The sequence below is a fragment of the Erpetoichthys calabaricus genome, chromosome 15 (assembly GCF_900747795.2).
Source record: "Erpetoichthys calabaricus chromosome 15, fErpCal1.3, whole genome shotgun sequence".
Classification (NCBI taxonomy): Eukaryota; Metazoa; Chordata; class Cladistia; order Polypteriformes; family Polypteridae; genus Erpetoichthys; species Erpetoichthys calabaricus.
This window is the reverse complement of record NC_041408.2, coordinates 93,479,789-93,500,932: the sequence shown is the minus strand read 5'-3', so window position 1 is coordinate 93,500,932 and position 21,144 is coordinate 93,479,789. Positions and strand designations below refer to the sequence as shown.

General features: G+C 41.4%; 1 protein-coding gene across 2 annotated transcripts in view; it reads right to left on the bottom strand.

Annotated features, from left to right (window-relative positions):
* atl2 (atlastin GTPase 2) overlaps positions 1 to 21,144 on the bottom strand; it is a 113,695-nt gene that overhangs the window by 60,341 nt on the left and 32,210 nt on the right. For both annotated transcript variants that reach the window (XM_028820242.2, XM_028820241.2), the window contains exon 2: positions 16,145 to 16,392. In XM_028820242.2, coding sequence (XP_028676075.1) covers positions 16,145 to 16,392 — 248 coding nt within the window. The remainder of the gene's footprint in view (positions 1 to 16,144; positions 16,393 to 21,144) is intronic.

The following is a 21,144-nucleotide window of genomic DNA, read 5'->3' as shown; positions in this document are numbered from 1 at the left end:
TTTTTGTGTTGGTCATCTATACAAAAATAAAAACATTATAAGCCAATACTAACAACTCCTCTTGGTATCTTGCTGGACACTTAGTGCCATTGCTGTGCTGTCAAGTGGTCTTCCTGCACCCAGAAAATTTACTTGAGATACTGAGGGTCTTGGAATCTTCAGATGGAAAGATTGTCATCAGATTAGAGGACCCAGCAGTGATTTCACTGTAGAACACCCAGGTGGTGGGCAGCTAGGGGTCTCTAGGACCATGACCAGGTCAGACTTTTATAACTGAACATGGAACACCCAAGAGTGTTATTTTTCTCCATTGATGCTGCCGATTATCTTTCTTCTCCTCAGCTATCTACTGGCCACAGTTCAACAATTTGGTTTCCATCTATATTAATCAGTTTTAACCTACCTTGCTTTCCTGTCTGTTTAAAACAAATGTCTGAGTACTAGTTCTGTATTTAGTAAGATGCAAAATTTACACTTTAAAATTTTACCTGCGAAGTTGTCACTACACTTTGTTTTGTATAATTCTTTTTTACTGACTGCAGGCTCAATCAAACTGAATTGAACTGAGAAGACAGTCTGGCATCTACTTTTGGTACAGGTGCCAGGGCCTAAGACCCAAAAGCTCTACAGAGCAGATATGAGAACAATTTTCCCAATTCTAACCCTATCGTACAAAAATCAGCCTATACAACATGCATATGTCGATGCTCCTGGCACATGTTCTATCACAAGCCACAATGGACATGTTGATCACAGTCGTAGCAGGTGCCACATGTGCTATTGTCCCGTTGGAAGTTTGCAGCTCCTTAGGGTGCACTTCAAGTGAAAATACACCTTTAAGGGGGAGGTCACAACATGGACAGGACTATTGGTACTGAAGTCTTTAAACTGAAAAAAGGGGGTGGGGGGAAGAGGGGGGGGGGGAAATTGTGGGTGGAGCAAGAGGAAGCAACGAGGTATTGCCAAGAAGTGTTTTTTTCTTCTCACTCGGCGACACAAGGGAGACGCGTCTCTGAAAACTGACTTTTTTTTTGGTTTCACTAGCAAGTCTTTGGACCGGTGGGACAGAACTTTTTTTTTGTTATTGGCTCGGCAGCTGGCGTTTTCCATGAGGCTTCCACTTTACATTTTGCTCAAGAACAGTAAAGACAGTAAACCAATTTGGGAAACCAGTTTCTCTTAAGCGAGAACATCTCGCCCCTAATCTGGGAAAGGTTGTTTTGATTCTGTGTTAGGTACTTGTTTGTTTTTTGTTTGTATGTAAATATATAGGGTGGTCCAGATCTAAATATGCAATTTTCATTAAACTATAACTTAAGGTTTATTACATAGGAGAATTCACAGCACCTGCCCTGCACATAGAGATTTCACTTAAAATTCTTTGTTGCCGAAAGATGGCAGCACCTGCCCTGCATTCCAAAATGGCAGGGAGAAGTTTGTCAGTCGAACAGTTGCATAATTAGATCTGGACCACCCTGGTATATGTATATATTTTTTACTCTTCATTGTGGTAATGCTTATTGTCTGATGCTGAGCTGGGGAATGTGGTGAGGGGTCAAATAAAACGACGAGCATTGGTCACGTTACCTCGAAAGATTATCAATAACAAACTGCTTTTCCCTTGCAGTTTTCAGATTATGCAGCAACCCAGAGTTTGGTTGTTGTCCCAGGCAGGCGGTATTGTTGCATTTAGTAAATCATGGCTCCCCCCCACCTACATTTGAAGAATTTCTGCATTTTAATCCATGAGCCGCCCCTAAATGACTCGCATACGAAATGCCAACATGAAATGTCCAACAGTTACCAGAGCGACACTCCAATCTTAATTTGAAATCCCAATCATTCATTACTGGACTTTAAAAACTGAGCCTCTGCTACAAACGCACAATCTATATAGAGCTCTCTCAATATCTATACATCTATATACAAAATCCAATGTCTGTCTGATTTTCACGAGAGAACAGAGAAGTAATTAATGGATTTAGATCGGGTTTTTATCTGTAATTTGCTTGAACATTCCGGTTGATTTTGTGACTTCTCTCATCGCGCTATCAAAGTTCGCTTGCGGTACCAATTTATTTGTGCCAATCTGAGAGATACATAGTGGGTCAGTGGGTCTGTACTGTATTCATGTCACTAGTCTGTGGGTGATGAATCTCTCAAATATCACACAAGGCAACCTTCAACTGAATGCATTTGCAAAACACTAAGGCAATATTATTCTTTAGCACGTGCATGCATAACAGTTTTAAGAATGTTGCTTATACCAAGATACATGACAGTGTTATAAAAACAGCAGTCTAGGCACTGGCACCAGTGGCTCAAGTAACTTGTACCTGAACAGACAGACAGCATGCATTCATTAATTAAATTGTGTGCGGTGTGTAAGAAAGGAGACAAGCCTGTAGCCACTCTGCCTAAAGATATGCCTGTGACCTGAATTTACAGGACAAGTAGAACTTTCAAATCAAACAGAGTGAAATAATTGCAAGTGGCTAAGTAACGTCATCCAAATCTCAAGAGGGGAAACACCCGCCCCCCCCCCACCACACACACACACACACACACACAACACTTAATGCTTAAGGAGAAAGGGACTTGAACATTTAAAAGTTTATGAAAGCAGGCCAACATCAGATAAACGCCAGTGACCAATGCCCTTGCAGCAAGTGAAGTCTGGTGTGGGTCAAAGATCTGAGCTGTTGTAACAGACGTTCAAAGTTCTGCCTCCACCATAACGGAGGGCTGTTTGCAAGGTGCAGGATGGGGGCACGTATCATGAACTGTTAAGGGGACCCACCCCTTCCATGCCTGGTTCAAAAGTTTTAAACATAAAAGATTACTGCTTGGGAGGATTACAGAAAGACAACCATAGCACATCGGAGACTAAGCTAGCATGGAGATGCACAAGTGCCCCAGTAGCAGCGGAGGGGCTTGGAAAGGCAATAAACACCAGCTTGGGATTCTCATGCAAGCTCCATAGCCTCATTCCTCTAGATTGGCTGCTCCTATTGAGATGTGAAGTAAACAAGTTTTAGCATCAGAGAGTTTTGGTTTTTTACATGGTATTGGGGTCAAAGCAAAAAAAGTCTTCTATGAAAAAAGTAAAAATGTATGAACAGGATGTTGTAATGAAAAGCTTTATTAGTATAACATGGGAACTGGAAGGCAACAGTCTACTGGTAACCAGAACCTCCCTTTGAGGTAGGCCTTAGGACTGAAGCGTCACCTATAAACAGCAGCATGCCGTCCGCTGAGAAGTAGCAGCTGTGTCATCAAACTGCAGTGGACCCAACTCGCCACACTTACGGATCCTGGTGAAATTTAGCTTTGCTGACATTCATGTGCGTCACTCTAAACAAAATTATATGGCACTAGAATATTAAAAGAAAAACTCAGACATATGCTTTTAGTCTTGATGAAGAAACAGGAAAAAATTCAAAACAGCCATTTGTTTTACATGACCAGTGCATATCCCAAGATTCAACAGTGCTCCGGTCTAAAAAACTAACTAACCCAGCTTCCGTCACAAGCATTTAAAAGTAAAATACAGTCAAATACCTGCCACAGTCACAAAGCAGTAAATAAACACTTGAAAGACATCAGACGGACTTAGAAGGCTGCCTAGATTTTCATAGGTAAAACAATTTGCACAAAGAGGTTCACAAAAATATAAACAGACTTTAAATCTCCAAAAGGCACGTAACCCATTGTCAGATAGCAGGCAAGTTTTTTTTCCAATAAGGAAAAAAAAAAAGAAACTTTCATTTATTTAATGAAATGAAAAGCAAGGTGCTGATGTTACTTTTTTTTTTTTGGCTTAAGCCTTTATCTAAGGAGACTTGCAATGTACAGGCACCCCACACGAAGTTGACGTTCTCAGTTTTGGTTATTCACAAACTGGTCATAAACAAATGCTTATTTTTATACATTTTAAACAAAGCAAATTTTGATGTAGGAGAAAGTTGAAAGTTCCATCCACACCGAAACCAATAACAGTAAAAAGGTACGACTGTTTCAGCCATCACCATTCACACAAATGACCAAGTCTATACCTCTGAAACGCTACTCCATCTGTCAAATGTGCACGATACATCTGATAAAGGGTATATGGTCTAAACATAGCATCTTTAAAATTTTAACCCCCATTTACACCTTCTCTTCTCCCATTTTGCACATGCATGGTGACCCAGCCTTTCCCTGCCACAAAGTATGAAATCATTTTATTGCAGATGCTTGGCATCTTCTTCCCAGAGAGAAGATAGATATGCGCTTTCTCTGTTCAGAGACTGGCATTGATGTTAACAGTAGGACATCCAAGAAAGGTCACCTGTTTGAAGCACCGGGGGTAAGGTACAGGAATAAATTAGGAAGTAAAACTGAGCTCAAAATTGCCTGTTTAGCATTCCCTGAATTTAAAAAAAGGTTTCATTTTCCATTATCATTACAACTAAAGAGTTGTAAAAGCAAGAGTAGCTAACTGTGACCCTGCCCTTTAGCGTAAAAGGCTGTTGCCTATGAAAATACAGAAACAAGACAGATGGACTTCTTAAAAATGGAGTCTCCCAAAAGAGTCAAAGATGGGTATAAACTTTTCTGAGGAGTGTAATCTTCAGACTAGGTGTGATCTATCATTTAATCTGTTCAAAGATGATTCGAACTGATTAAATGATTACATTTGGCAGTGATGTCAATAGTTTACCAAGCTTTGCAATGCAGTAAAGCAAACTGAGACATGTTGTTCATTAAACACCACAACAGTTTAACAGACACAATACGACACTAAATCTAAAAGCAAAACAAGTGTCTGTCTTGGGAGAAGATTAAAAATGCAAAATGTAACTCCGTTTGGGAGCATCAGAGCAGCGCTTCTGTAGAGGCCAATTCATATTGTCTGTGCGCAGTGGGGAGAATAAATATTGAACGCATCAATGTTTTTCACAGTAAATATATTTCTAATGGGGCTATTGACATGAAACTTACACCAGATGTCGGTAACCCCCCCCAAGTAATCCACACACACAAAGAAATCAAAACAAGTCCATAAATTAAGTGGTGTGTAATCAAGCGGCTCAGATTATGCAAGGTTACGGTTGTACTGTAAGTTTACAGTGAGGTAATTAGAATTGTAAATACACAGGGGACACTTGCTGCACTGAAGGAGTGTGTTTATAGGTCTTGGGATGATGAAAAGGTCTCAGGGCCTCGACATCAGTGTGTGTGCGTGTGTGTGAGAAAGGCTCTGAAGCATTTGCCAAATGGGAGAAGTTCATGGAGATCCACGTGGATGCTGGTGGTCTCCCTTTAGACATCATGTGCTATGAATGTCCTCCCAGGCTTTTCTGTGAAGGCACATTAACTTAACCTTAAAATTATATAAAATCGAGCACATCGGTCTCATTTAAAATTATCCAAAATGTTTCCAGGGCAAGACCCAACCTGTGAATGCTGCAATCGAGTTCCAGCCTCACTGAGTCACATGTCCTGGGACTGCACCAAATGAACAATTCTGGACCAAAAGGTTTAAATGTCTTTCAGACAGCCTTGGGGGTCACAATTCCTCCTAGCCCATTAACAGTGGTGTGTGGTGGGCTCACAGAGGGGCTGAAAATGGAGAAGGACAAACAAACTGGAATGGCCTTTACTTCACTATTGGCACGTAGACTTGTCTCGCTCAGCTGGAAGAATCCTAACTCTCCTCTTTTAAGTCTGTGGGTAACTGAGGTTTTATATTATTTGAAATTGGGGGGGAAAAAAATCAAATTCTCACTTAGAGGAATTTTTCAAAACCTGGCAGGATTCTCATCATCAATAACATTTTAGATTAAACTCTTAAAGCACTGAGGAAGCAGATTCTCTTCCCATTTCTTTTTCTTCTCCATTTATCTTTATTTGCTTGTTAAACTTGTTTAACTTATTTTTACTAGCTTTAAGTTTTACTCTGTTGGTCATGCTCTCTTTTTCAGGGGTGGTGGGGGGATGATTTGTTTTCAATCCTATTTTTGTAAAAATGTATTTGTATGGAATGATTACAATAAAATCAATAAAAAACATGAAATGTTTTCTGGAAAAACATTTGCACTCTTCTTTTCTGTTAAGCACATAAACCTAATGGTTTTCAACTCTACTAGAGGGTCTGCACCGAATTGAGAAATGTGAGATTTAAAAATAAATAAAGTGGTCATCTTGGGCAGGCACTCTAAGGGAGACACGCAGCACATCCCTACTCCAGACATTAACAAAATATGCAGGTTTATCATCTTCAAACTGCATCTTTTGGTAAGTGAAGACTTGTGTTTCACAATCTGTCTGGTGCGCCAATGGCATCAACTGAAAGATGCTGGGGGATTTCTTTATATTTTATTTTATTTAATTTTTCAATTTTAACCCATGGAGTAGAGAGGTAAATCAAGGAAAAATGTGCGTCTCAAACATTATGGAGGGCACTGTAATGAAGAGAATTCACATCCTTAAGTATTTATTTGTTCTTTAAGTCTACAAATGCGAGTCTGATAAGGTCACTTGGCAACGGTGGACAGAAAAATTGAACTCTAATTAATCTGGGTTGAAATCTGTAAGGGTTCAAGGGTGAGGCAAAAGACCACCTGGCCCCCATTGGGCATCCCAAGTAGCAGAAATGTTCTACCATAACAAATGTGTCTCAGTGTTACCTGCAGATTTAAACCCATGTTAAAGTAGAGGCACATGAAACTGGTGTGCCACCATCTTCACACACTACACAAAAGGGGTCGTTGATGTTTTCTTTGTGCAATTTCTAGCAGTCCATGGAGGTTGGTGAACTGCTTTACTGTTTGCTCTGCTGGGGCAGTACCAACAACTGATCAGAAAATCCAACTGTATTTACAGCCACTTACCCTGCACTCACTGGAGAGAGAGTGGCAAACAAGGGGATGAGGGCCAAATTAGAAGCCATCATGGATAATGTTGCCCTACCACTCCATGATGTATTTCGATGGATTGTGTTATCGCTACAAGGGTATTTTTCTGCCATACTGAACAGCGTTCCACCCTGCAGATCCCACAATCTTTGCCAGTTAAGTTACAAAGCCTTAGGCACAATGTCCTTTTTAGCTCATGCATGACTACATTTTTTTTTTTTTTTTTAAAACCATTTGCATTGTGTATGCAGTATGAACTCGCATCATCTTTCCCCTTTATTTATCGTGTTACTACTGGGGTTTGCGAGTTGCCCTCCGAGGATCAATTAAGGATTGCCAAACCAAAAAAACCAAAGACAAGACCGTGGTCATCTTAGGCTGGCACTCGTGCAGGTTACACTGCATACTGCCATCCTACCAGATAAGCTTGTAGGTTTCATTTCCATGGGCCACTGGATCACAAGTCATTCAGATGTGGAGGAATATTTTTGATACTGGGCACCACAACCTCAAACTTACTGTGTGTCAGGAGTCAAACTGACCTTTATTTAAATGTATAATAAGTATGGGGGGTCATTCAAAAAGTTTCTGCACTTTTATATTTTCGTAGGAAAACGGCAAAGTCGGGAGGAATAGTAACTGGTCATGTCTGAGTGTGTTGTGTGATTAGTTCTGTCTGGCAAGCTGGCTGCCATTGCAGTTTAATACAAGAGTTGTCACCTTGTGGTGAAGATGGCTGCAAAACTAATAAATTGCACCAAAGAGGAACAGTGATCCGTCATATGCCAGTTTGTGGGAAGGTGGTGTGCCGGGAGCACCAATTCATCTCTGCATGCGTTGCTCAGTATGGGGATAAAGTTCTCTCTCAGAGTCGTCCGAGTGGATTAAAATGTTAGAAAATGGCTGTACTGGTGTGACAGATGCAGAGCACTCTGAATGTCCAGCTACAGCCATGTGACAATGACGACGTGAAAGCAGCGGTCCAGCAGTGGCTACGCACTCAAAAACATTTTTCGCCGATAGTATTAAAAAGTTGGTACGACGTTGGGGAAAAATGCATCACAAAGGAAGGTGTCTATGTAGAAAAGTGATGTCATTTGGTTTGGAAATTCTGAATAAATAGAATAAAGTACGGAAACTTTTTGAATGTTCCTCGTATTTCAGAGGCAGGTTCCTAAGCCACTTCCCACAAATCAACCTGTAAGTAGGTTTTAGAACTCGTCACTGTGGGAAATGTGATTAACATATGTGCCACGAACAAATATGTTGGTGCTGCTTTTGGGGGACAGCTTGCACTTCGATTTGCTGCTTACTTTAACTCTGAGGGCTGAATATTTTTTCCAGCAATGGTTTCACACATACAGTATATCAACATAAAACGTCTGTTGCTATGTGCTGTGGCTGCTGTCGACGCATGTTCAGCATCTCTGACAGCAGTGGCTGCACAGGGGCGTCTTGATAGTCAGCAGGAATGCACTGTGAGCCAGCTGCCTGTCTTCGCACAGCACAGTGTGACGAAATATGATGACAAGAGGTATAAACCCTAAGTGGTGGTACGTCCAGGTGAACACTGCTGTAGGCGCATCAGCTACACGAAAGTGTTCAGCACCACAATCAGCTGGCGACCAATCAGATGATGCTGGTACCTCACTTCCGTTTTTGATCTGCATCTCCAGATCACTTGCATCAAACTCCGAGTCTGACAAGTCAACGAAATTACCTAAAACGTCCATGGAGTATTTTGATTTGCACATTCGTTTTGGTCTCTTGCCAGATGTCGGTGCCATTTTAGAGGTTGTTTGCTCTTCGCTACTCTTGCACGCACAGGGAATCGTGGTTAAAAATCAACAAAGCTATGCAACTTTCCTTCTAGCAAAGAGTTGAACTAAAATGTAAGGGCAAGTTTTGTCGCAGTTTACAGCTGATTACTGTCCTCTACCCCTGAAATTTTGACATCAGCCCTGAAAGAGTTAAATAAAAATCATCATGTAAATAAATTTAAATCTGAACATTCACGTTTACACAAGGAACAGCATCCCAGTGGGTCATTTACTGCAGCTGTTTATCCAACTCTACCACACTTAAGGAAGCAAGCCAAATCACTCAAAAATTCTGAATGCCTGAAGGCAGCCAAATCAATACAGAAAGGCCATAGAGAGGATTCGGGGCTGTATGGAGACTTCGTTCTGTGAATAGGAATACGTTAGTAAAAGGTTTGACATGCTGATGAATCTATGGCATTTAGAATAATTTATATACTTGGCAAAAAAGAAAACCAAACATTCCAAGTTGATATTAAAAGACTTACTTTGGTGCTCTTTACATTCCATTTACACCGAGAAGATGCTTTACGAAGCAAGAGGTCTGATGTTTGATTATGTAATACAAGCAACAACAAAACCCGATTGCTTTCAGTGAACTTTTAAAAGTGACAGCTTAAAAAGTTGCAACTACTTTGTACCTCCAAGGGCACAACAATGCGCAGAAGTTGATGAATTAAAGCACCTGCGCCACACAGTGCCCGGCCACATTGAGTCAAATCTACCAGTTTCACCATCTGGCTATCTGGTAGATTTGCTACTGTACACCAGACAGGTGGTACCCATCTTAAAACAAGCCCAAGTTATAGGCAGTATTAGAAGAATCTGGATGAGAACAGGCCATTCAGGCCAACAAAGCTCACCAGTCCTACCCACCTAATTCTTCTTAAAACACAAAGTCAAGTTTGAAAGTCTCTTAAGTCTTACTGTCTGCCACTCTACTGGGTCACTTATTCCAAGCGTCTATGGCTCTCTGTGTAAAGAGAAACTTCCTGATGTTTGTTTCATCGCTGGAATGCAGTAGTCAATTTCTGTAAGCACTCAGCACCTACACTCAAGAAAAAGGCCTAGCAAGAACATTAAGGATTTTCAGTTTTGAATGTGCATTAGTGCGACGATGTGGTCCTGCTCCACGCTCCCATCTTCTTTCTGGGAGCCCTTGAACCCGACACCATCAGTAATGTCGCCGACGAGCAAGGCAGTGAGGCACAACAATGAAGCAAGGGGATAGTGCAAAAAATGCAAAGTGCTTTTATTGTAAAACCAACAAAACACGCATTCAAATAAATAAGTGCAGTGTCTCAAAAATCTTTTAAAATAAATAATCCAGTAAAAACAGGTGAAAAGGTGGGAGGTTAAAACATGATAGAAAAAAATCCTTTAAAAACAATGAGGTTAAAACAATGGCTGGAAACAAAGCACGGTGCCGCCTTCTCTCTTTCTAACTGGCGGCTCCCCTGCTTCTCCCATCGGGCTTTGCAACGGGGGAAATCGCCCTACCTGCAGGTGCGCGGCCTTCCACACTGGTCCAGTAGCCCTCTGATTCCTGGCTACGTTGGGCTCCATGCGGACCAACACTTGGGTTCTTTCCCCAGCGGCCAGGGCACTCACGCGGGAGCTAAACCAGCCCAGAGCCTCCATGACTGCCGCTGCCTTTCAACAGCCAGTCTTCAATACCAGTCACTCCAGCTCCTTGATCGCTCAGCTGGAATGACCGCTTTCTTCAGCCCCACCGAGTATCAGTCGAATACTCCTTTGCAGGGGCTCACCTCCCAGCTGCCTGCTTTTGCTCCAATCGAGCCTGCTCTCTCTTGCACCGGCTATCCTTTCCCTGAAACCTCCGTCTCTTTTCTTTCCCCCCAGCCCTTTTCTTCTCTCCTGCTAGCCGCCTCGCGCTTCTATTTATCATGGGGACGTGAATCAGCTGTGGCAATCGGCAGCTCCCAGCAACAATTACGGATGCGGATGACTCCTCACTTGTGCACTTAAGTGAGAACCGCCTACATCACGAACTCCCCGGGAACCGCTCGGCCACACACCACCACGCCCCTTCGCTAAGCCGCGAGTGCGGCGATTTATTTTAAAAGTGTCCTTTTTGACGTGAGCTGTGGACCCGCTACACCACAATTAGTCAAAAAATGGGACTTTTCAGCAATTCTGCTGACACTCAACTATCAACTAAACACCACACAAGGACAACTGCACTCAGAAGACCAGAGATCAGTATTAAACAAACCAACCCCACTCTCTCACACACTCCAAAGTTACAGCAGCCAAAAGAATATTAGAACAATCTGGATGAGAACAGGCCATTCAGCCCAACAAAACTCACCAGTCCAGTCCATCTAATTCTTCTAACTACAACATCAAGTCCTGCTGTCCACCACACTACTTGGTAGCTTACTCCAAGTGTCTGTCGTTCTCGGTGTAAAGAAAATGTTTGTGTGAAATGTACCCATAAAGTTATCATGCTGTGTCCCCATGTTCTTGATGACCTCATTTTAAAGTCACCGTCTCGATCCACTGCACTATTTCCCTTCATAATTTTAAACTCTTCACTCAGGTCTCCTAATCACCTGTTACTCAAACTGAAAAGGTTCAGCACATCAATCTCTCTCATAACTCATCCCCTGTAGCCCTGAATCAGCCAAATCACTCTTCTCTGGACCTTCTCTAGTGCTGCTATGTCCTTTTTGCCACCTGGAGACCCAAACTGCACACAGGACACCAGATGAGGCCTCACCATTGTGTCAAAGCCTGAGCAGAACCTCCTGTGACTTGTACTCCACATATCAAGGTGCTATATAACCTGACATTCTGTTAATGACTTCTGAACACTGTCTGGAAGTCGATAGCTCAGAGTCCACTATGACTCCTAAATCCTTCTCATAAAAGGTGGACTCTCGATTTTCCGACCGCCCATTGTGTATTCAAGCCTCACATTTTTACTTCCTATGTGTAATTCTTTACATTTACTGACATTAAATTTCATTGTCCACAAATCTGCCCAAGTCCCTCTGTGATGATACAACTGATTCCAAATGATCTGCTAATCCACCTATCTTGGTATCATCTGCAAACTTAACCAGTTTGTTTTATATTCCCATCTAAATCTCTCTCTATATATATATATATATATATATATATATATAAAATCCAACGTCTGTTTGTCCACTTTTCACGAGAGAACATTCCAGTTGATTTTGCAACTTCTCTCATCGCACTAAGAATCACAGTTCACTTGCAGGAGTGATATATTCACACTAGTCTGAGACAAAGGCTGCGGTTTGGGAAAGCACGACGTCAGGAGTGGAGGGCCGGGCAGGGCCCTCCTCACTATCCCGTTTCACTACTACATGGTTGGAGCTGTGGGGAGTGACTTTAGCTGGTATTTATAAAGAAAGTCCCCAGCAGAGCTTCCAATTAAACAAATGTTTATTTTATGAGGTCATTATTGTGAACGCCGAGGGTCTACCTCTAACTAGCTAGTATTTTTCAAACTTTCAGCAAATCCACCCCTGCATTTTCCTTTGAGAGCATTTGTCCTCTTGGTCCTATGACCAAGCTGGCATCACATTATTCCCACCACCTTTCCCACATGGGCTTAATGATCTAGAAACAAAATGTCGAGCAGTCCTGTTGGTCACCACAGCAGACTAGCATTCACTGGCATGTACCTCTCAAGAGCCGAGTCCCAGTATTCCCATTCCGCCGATTAAATTTGCAGAGCAAAATCAAAGTATGGGAATAAATTGCACAGGCCTCAATATTTTCCAGAGTCGGGCACAATTTTTACAACGGAAAACAGCAAAATCTTCAAACATTGTCTTCAAATACTGAAACAAACATTATACTTTGGGGGGGAAAGCGCTGCTTTAGCAGGTTACTCGTGGTGTCAATTCATCAAAACAGTCCAAGGACATTCAATCAAAAATTAATTCCACTTGTCCTTCACAGCATTAACACACACACAAAAATAGTTCCTCCCAAGCTACCTAACCTATAATCAGACTTCACAGTTGGTAAAATGATCCTCATCCTAGCATGGGAATTTTCATCTTGCAAATACAAGAAAACACACACACACACACCATGAAGGAGACAAGGAGTGAACACTCGCACACACAGCACATTGCTTAAGTACATTAGGGTTTTAGGTATCAGAAGGAAACAACTTGCTACCACCGCTTAAAAATAAATCTCAGGTACTCAAAACCAAAGTGCTGTGTGGGTTGGGGGGGAACAGGGTAGGCTCCCTAGGGATCCAGAGCACACACCCCCCTCATGGAATCTATGTAGCGTATTCCATTTACCATTCATAAAACGGCATGCAAACACTAATACTAGGCTTCCACAGTCTGGTGTGAGATCCCCCATGGTGTCCAGAGCATGTGCCCCTTCAGCTAGATAACGTAGACTGAGCGCACACTGCTTGGTGTTGAGCGTACACATGCCCCCTTAACTTTCATAAATGGCACCTCTACTGGATTGACAGGCTCAGGCTGTGACCACCATTCCAAGGAATTTGTTGCGGGCACCCCATGACACCCCCGGCAAGATGCTGCCCTGGGTGGCTGCCAGTGTCACCCATGTGTAAATCTGCCTTTTTGTGGACCCAACGGGGTTGGGCTGGGACACCACCAACCCCAAAAAACAAAGTTTTAGGAGACGACCAGAAAAGATGCACTTAGAGAAACGGCTTACTCTAAACATTGGTGTATTTATTTTGGCTTGGGATGTCGCAACATCCAGCATCAAGAAAAATTGAGCTAATAAAAGAAAGGATTCAGCTAATCAGCATTAAATCCCCATTAAATATAGAGGGTAGATATTTGAAGAGGACTACCTGAAAGTTAGTCTAGTAGCTCATGAACAAGAGTTTAGTGTGTGTATTTTAGGTCTATACCAGGAAAGAGGACCCTTGGTTCTCTTAAAAAACCCAAAACACACATTTCAGTTAAAAGGCAGCGACTGACTAAGTACCAACAGACAGGGTGCCCACACGGTCTACATGCCACGATTACAGTTTTAGCCCTGCCACGACAATAAATCAAGCAAATAAAATACACGATTATAGATTACTATGACTGCATTTGTCCCATTTAAGGAACACTACAAAAGTTAAATCACTTCTAGCAATGCAAGATGCTGAGAATTCACTTTCGTTTCGTCGACTGGATGACTAATGCACTCCAAGCTGGAAGACAGACAATCAGTAGCAGTTAGTCCAGAATGTGGCAGTGAGAATCGTAACCAGAAAAAGAAAATCTGAGCACATCACACCAGTCTTAGCACCGTTATATTGGTTACCTACGTTCTTTACAATCGATTTAAAATACTGGTAAAGGTTATAAAATGGGGGGTCCTCAATCCACGGTCCTGGAGGACTGCAGTGGCTGCAGGTTTTTGCTCCAACAGAATTGCTCAATAAGAAGCCCTTATTGCTTCAGTAACACTTCTGCATCACTTTAGTTTTGTCGCTTGTTAAGATTTTGAATCCTTATTGCTTATCTTAATACATAAATCGCCAGCCTCCTCACTCACATCTGTCCGAAGCCGAATGTGCAGTCACCTTCTGTGCAGCTGCCCGAAAAACCTTACAAGACCGACATCCAACCCCAACATCACAGCAGGCGGCGGATTTACGGCCGATAAAGTTCAAAGAGAAAGGCGACTTCGATTAAAGCTCTAGAGGCCTGAAAGACGATTTCGACTACAGCTCCAGGCCGAATTACGCATTCTGATTCAATTACGCATTCATTCAATACACCTATCAGGCTTGTGGTGCTTATACTTACTATTCCACTCATGCCCGTTTCATCTTACGTTGTCAAAACAGGCTCTTTGTCTAGTTTAGTCATACAGACGTATTCTTGGTTTTTAATTTGCTCCAAATTAGCAAGAACATGCAAAATGACAAAAGAGACCAGCATTTCTCCATTTAGCTTGTTCCCATTTACACCAGTGTGTATTTATCATACACAATTGGGTTTAATTAAATACTTGAGAGGAAAGTGAAGTGAAAAAAGTGAAGGACTGAGAATTACTCCTCCATTTTAGCCTTCAAATCATTTGGATGGTACCCTTAGAAAGGGGAAGAAAATCCAGGATATGAGAATGAGCTGAAATAGCAGAATTAAAGCACAAACAAGCCATGAAATGAAATTATTGGTAAGAATTGCTTTCTAATCAAGCAACCGGGTTAGAACAAAAACCTGCAGCCACTGTGGCCCTCCAGGACTGGGATTGAGGACCCCCTGTTATAAAGCTTAAAATAATCTACTTCTTCCTATATTTTGGAACACCTATCTGTTCTTTTTCTACCAATTATATAGCTGTTACACAGGTTGATACTTAACTTCTTACTCAAGTTAATTTGTTTTTCTTGTAAAAATATTCTGACATCTTGTAAAGCACTTTGAATACATCCCATGTAACAGAATGCGCTGCAGAAATAAATATTGTGGTTACAATTTCTACACATTGCAATGCACAGTCGCCATCTTAAGTCCACTCTGCAGCAAAGTCTTTCCACCAAGATGTATTTTGATCAGAGATGCTCACAGTTCTCAGTCTCCTCACCTTCACTGTCAACAGACCATTGTCGAACAATTAATGTACAGATATTGCATAGTTAGTAACAATTTGTTTTGACAGAAAAAAAAGCAAATTAAAACTGATAATATATAAAAACAGCTCCCAGCAACACGTACACAGTTTGTAAAGTTAGTATTTGCACTTTACCAGAGACGCCAAGGCAGTGAGTCACAGCAGTTAAGGCTTTGGACTTCAAACTCGGAGGCTGGGATTTCAAATCCCACTACTGACACCGTGTGCCCATTAGCAAGTCAATGCATATGCAAGGGTCACAAGTGGGAAAAACCAAAAGAAACGTGTATCCCATATGTTAAGTTGTCATGGATAAAGCCATTGGTCAAATAATAACAGCACACTCTGAAGAGTGATATACAAAAATAAAACTGAACTAACAACAGAGACCATGAATTTAAATAAATAAAACACACAATCACCACATTCAGAAGTTTACTTAGGGGAACTCAACTGCAAAGAACTATAAATCTAGCCCTCCCCACGTACAGTTAGATTCCAAATAGTCTCTCACATACATTCAAGACCTTCAACGTGGGATATTCTCTACAGCCCTCTAACCTGAAACAGCAGCTTTTCAATCTCATAAGTAACACAAAACAGATATCATTAATTAAAACCTAAACTTGAGAAATGCCACCATAGATAACTCGTTCAGAATTCTAAGTTCACTACTGACATAAAAGATTAAGGAAACCCCACACCCAATATACTGGATTTCTACCCACCGAATGCAACGCTTTGCAGATGCCCACACAGAGGAATAAAATCAAAAGCACATTTCATCTTGGTCAAGTGAAAGTCTAACCAACTTACCCGATTGTACATGTAGCGCAACATGAAATCCAGCAGGAAAGACTTGCCCTTCCGGAAAGCGCCAGCCACCGACACCACCACCACATTGAGATCTCGGATGTGCTCCTGCATAAGAATCCTCTCTAGGGCCTCCTCGGACAGCTCAAAACTGTGGTCATCTTCATGGGCAAGGACAATCTGGACAGGCCTGGACTGCAGAACGGGATCCTCAAATGAATTGATGGGGACATCTTCCACTCCAGAATAACCTGGCCAAAAAAAAAAAAAAAAAAAAAAAAAAAAAAAGATGGGGACAAGTCAAATATAAGTTATGGCTGCAAGTATTCCCCCCCCCCCCCCCCCACCCTTTGCATTAATACAAAGATAAAAGTACAGACTTATCTTTATTTTGCGCTATTAAAATATCTGCCTGATACTTAGGTGCCATACAAGCAAACATTAGTTACTCAATAGCTAATATTCAATATGGACACTGCACCAAGATTCTACAGAAGTGTTCGCTATACAACAAAACAAAAGAACCCAGAGAGAGTGTGGAATAAAATCAGAGACGCCAAAACACAAATATTAAGCAACAAAAATACATACACTTCAAAATCCACTATTGCAAGTTTAGTGTTTGCCTCATATCCATTATAAAAAATGCTGTGCAACACTCCCCCATACGGGCTTACACAGAAAGGACCCTGACCTTTACTAAAATACGTCAGAGGAATCCAAGTGATAAGACACAGGAAATTTTCTTGGAAATGCTTTAGCAACTTAAAAGTTAAAAAAAAAAATAAAAAAATAAAATAAAAAATTCTTGAAGTATGCCAGAAGGTAAGAATGTTTATCCATTAAGGCATACAAAGGAATCTAAGTCAGTGTGCCTTAAAGCGAATGCAAAAAAGGTTCAGCATGAAGAATAAAAAGCACTTTTGCAAATGAAAGACATACTGGTTAAGGGAATTGTGGCAAGCCACCTGTATGTGCAACTGTTTTAAAAAGGAAAAAATCGGGAATGGTCTCCTCGGCTTTCTCATATACCGAGTTTTGGATATTTGAGGAGTAAACTGCAAGACAATGATTATATATTTATATTATGTACATTAAAGAACCATCCATCCATACCTGACTCGCTCATCACAAAATCTACCGAGCCATGAGGACTTGGGACTTGAAATTTGGAACGAAGGTTACCCTTGGCCCATAGGTGCTCGCTAACAAATGGTTTTCAAAATTTTGTGGTCCATGCGCGTTGTCTGTATGTCTATCCGCTTTTCACGAGAGAATTACTTAACAGATTTAGTACTAGGGTGTTGTACCGTGTTAACCATTATGAATGTAGAGAAAAGCCAAGCAAAATGACACCAAGACTGAAGAAGGGGCCTGAGTTGCCTTGAAAGCTTGGCTATTGTAATCTTTTTAGTTAGCCAATAAAAGGTGTCATTTTGCTTGGCTTTTTTTTTTTCTCAAAACAGATTTAGATCTGCTTGTTTTCTATAATTTGCTTGAACTTTCAGGTTGATTTTGTGACTTCTCTCATTGTGCCAAGTACCATAGTTTTCTTGCGGTATCAATGTATTTATGCAAAAAACCAAGAGAGTGGCTGTGGGCCGAGAACAGGGGAGCGGGGCCTTCCTCATTCACTCGCCAGCCTCTGTTCAAGATGGTCTATGTCTCGCCACGTGTTGGAGCGCACCTTGCCTTCACTTAGCTAGCAATACTGGTTTGTTCAACAGACATCATCTACAGATCGCTAAGGAGTTATGTTTGACATTTTTGAGAGAGAGAGAGAGAGAGAGAGAGAGAGAGAGAGAGAGAGATCAGAGCTGTGTGTGTTTTAGAGGGTTGCTGCCGATTGCCAGAGATATCACAGCCACGTGCTTTTCTCCCCAAGCGGGGAATGCTCTCCTGTCAGAGCTGAACACGATCAGATATAATGTCAACATCTTTTTTTTTTTTTTAAAATCAACAAAGTTTGTCCCGTTTCATTACTATGTGGACACAGCCACGGTGTACAGCTAGTTAAATATATTTAACAATCATTCTAAAAGTTAAAGTTGAATAAATCCGACTCTGCAGCTGCATGAAAAATAATGTACTACTTCCAGTTAGCGGAAATAGCCCAAAAGTTGATGGAAATCTTTGTACCTAATACAGTGGAACCTCGGTTCATGACCATAATTCGTTCCAAAACTCTGGTCGTAAACCGAGTTGGTCGTGAACCGAAGCAATTTCTCCCATAGGATTGTATGTAAATACAATTAATCCGTTCCAGACCGTACGAACTGTATTATATATTTTAGTTTTTAAGCACAAATATAGTTAATTATACCATAGAATGCACAGAGTAACGGTAAACTAAATGTAAAAACAAACATTGAACAACACTGAGAAAACCTTGAACAGAGAAAACTAACACTGCAATAGTTCGCGCTATAGTGCTAGGAACCGCTCGCTAAAAACATTTTTTTTTAAATGGGTTTTAAGCACAGGGGAAAAAATGAACATTTGAAAAATCCCTAATTTAATAAACCACCAAGAAAAGTAACATTGCAACAATGCAGGCTACGAACCAATCACTGTAAATAGAACTGAAAAATAAGCCTTCTCTACCTTAAGCGTCCCTCGCTCGCGCTCTCTCTCTCTCTCTCTCTCTCGTGTGTGAGTGTGTGTGTGTGTGTGCGCATGCCTCTCTCTGTCTCTCTCGCGCTGCCTGTGTGTGTGTGTGTGTGCGTCGCGCTCTCTCTTGCTTGCTGCACAGGAAATGCAAAAGGGAGAGACTGAACATGTACAAACCAAAAGGGAACCTGGCTTGTTCGTATACCGAGTGTGTGGTCGTGAACCGAGGCAAAAGTTTGGCGAACTTTTTGGTCGTAAACAGAGTTGTACGTGTACTGAGACGTTCGTGAACCAAGGTTCCACTGTACTTGTATGCAAAATTTGGTTGACCTAAGTGAAAGCGTACTCCAGTATCGTGTCTACACACACACACACACACACACACACGCAGACAATTCCAAAAATAGTATTTTTGGACTGAGGTTTAAAATGGAGAGATTCATCAAAATTTCGACATTGAATATTTGGATGATTACAATACTTTCCTTATACAGTGGAACCTCGAGATACGATCACCTCTGTATACGAGAAATTCAAAATACGAGGAAAGTATGAGCGAAAAATTCAGATCTAAATGCGAGCATTGGCTCGCGTAACGAGCCACGAGCCAGGCTGTGGGTATAGCTCGCGGCTTAGCGAGGGGGCGTGGTAGCAGTTGCGAGCCGCGATCTGCGGTGTCTGCGTTTCTCACTTAAGTGCAGAGGTGGGAAACTGCCCACATCCATGATTGTTCCTGTGGCTGATGGGCTGCAGCTGCCATGTCCTCCCCGCATATATAGAGAAGCGCGAGCCGGTTAAGGGGGAGAAGAAGTAAAAGAAAAGAGAGGAGAGAGAACGGAGGTTGTGGCAGGCAAGCAGGCAGGCAGGCAGCAGTAGGAAGTCGGTGCGGAAGAGCGAGCAAGTGCAGGCTCGCGTGTAGCTGAACAGTGAGCTAAACAGGCGAGCCAAACAGCTGAAGCAGGACGGTGTAGAGAAGGTCAGCTGCATTAAGAGTGTCTCGCCTGTTGCAGAGTCCGCAGGTGAGACGCTAACAGAGAAGAAGCACCGGGGATTGTCATCTGTTTTTTAAAGACTGCATCCTTTTGACGTTTTAACCTCGTGTTAAAGGATTGTTATTCTTGTGTATTTTAAACCTCCACTTCACAACTGTTTTAAGGATTATTTATTTAAAGATTTATTGAATGCTCTACTGCACTTTGGACACCTGTTTTGATTCTTTTAATAATCAGTTATATTATTTACCAGTGTTATTTATTAAAGGTAGACTACAGTATATATAATTTATCAGTGTTATTTGTTAGGAAAATTGATTTTTATGTTAATATATTTGGGGTGCGGAACGGATTAACTGGATTTCCATTATTTTCAATGGGGAAGTTTGTTCTAGATACGAAAAATTCGCTATACAAGCTCAGTGCTGGAACGAATTAAACTTGTATCTAGAGGTTCCACTGTACTTCATATACAAGTATATTTAAAAAAAAAAAAAAAAAAAAAAGACAGGCTAACAAGCAGCAGTGCAAGGCCTTAGCACTGGGATTTTAACAGATAGCCCTTCAACAGCAAACAAACATCAGATTGATTACTTCTTCATACTGAAGTCTTCTCCTCACCACCCCTTTACTACTGGCCACCAAACCAAATTAAAAAAACCTGGAGCAGCACTGTTGTCTACTAGGTCTGTGGTTTCACACAGTCCACTCCATCCTTGGGAGTACCACACAACTAATTTTAAAAAACGCATTTCAGGTAATGAAAATCCAGAAGTAAACATCAGTTTCCCCGTTTCAGAACTTCATGCTTTTGATGCAATTGGCCATCCGGAGGCTCCTTTATACCAACAGCAAAACGCCTGCACAACACATCACTGACAACTCTGAAGTCCCGTCCCCCTTTGAAATTTTTGTTCCTTTGTAGGTAGTTATTCTGGTGTGTGCATAGACCATAGGGATTGTGTACATATATTTAACAATACAGTATTGCCCCCGGAATCCGAACACCCCAGAACTCGAACAACTTGGAATCCGTACAAAAAATTCAAGCAAAATTTTGCCCCGTGATCCGAATGCCCAGCACGTTGTTCATGTGTGTTTGGGCGTAGGTTTCCCCAGCCACCCATACGCTTTGTCGTTCAGTTCATTGTTGGAAGCTGTAGTGAAAGCATCTTGTGTGATTTTTGCTGCTAATTTTATGCTTTTGTGCCTTTTTTTTTTTATATATTATATATATATATATATAAAAACATCTTCGTGTATTCGCCATGGGTCCTAAAAAGTGTAGTGAAGAAAATAAAAGGAAAGCTGTTAGAGCTACAATTTTTAATGTTATTAATAATTAAAAATGTAAATTGTTAATCTTTTACCTTAAAATCCAATGTATTTACTGTTAAAATC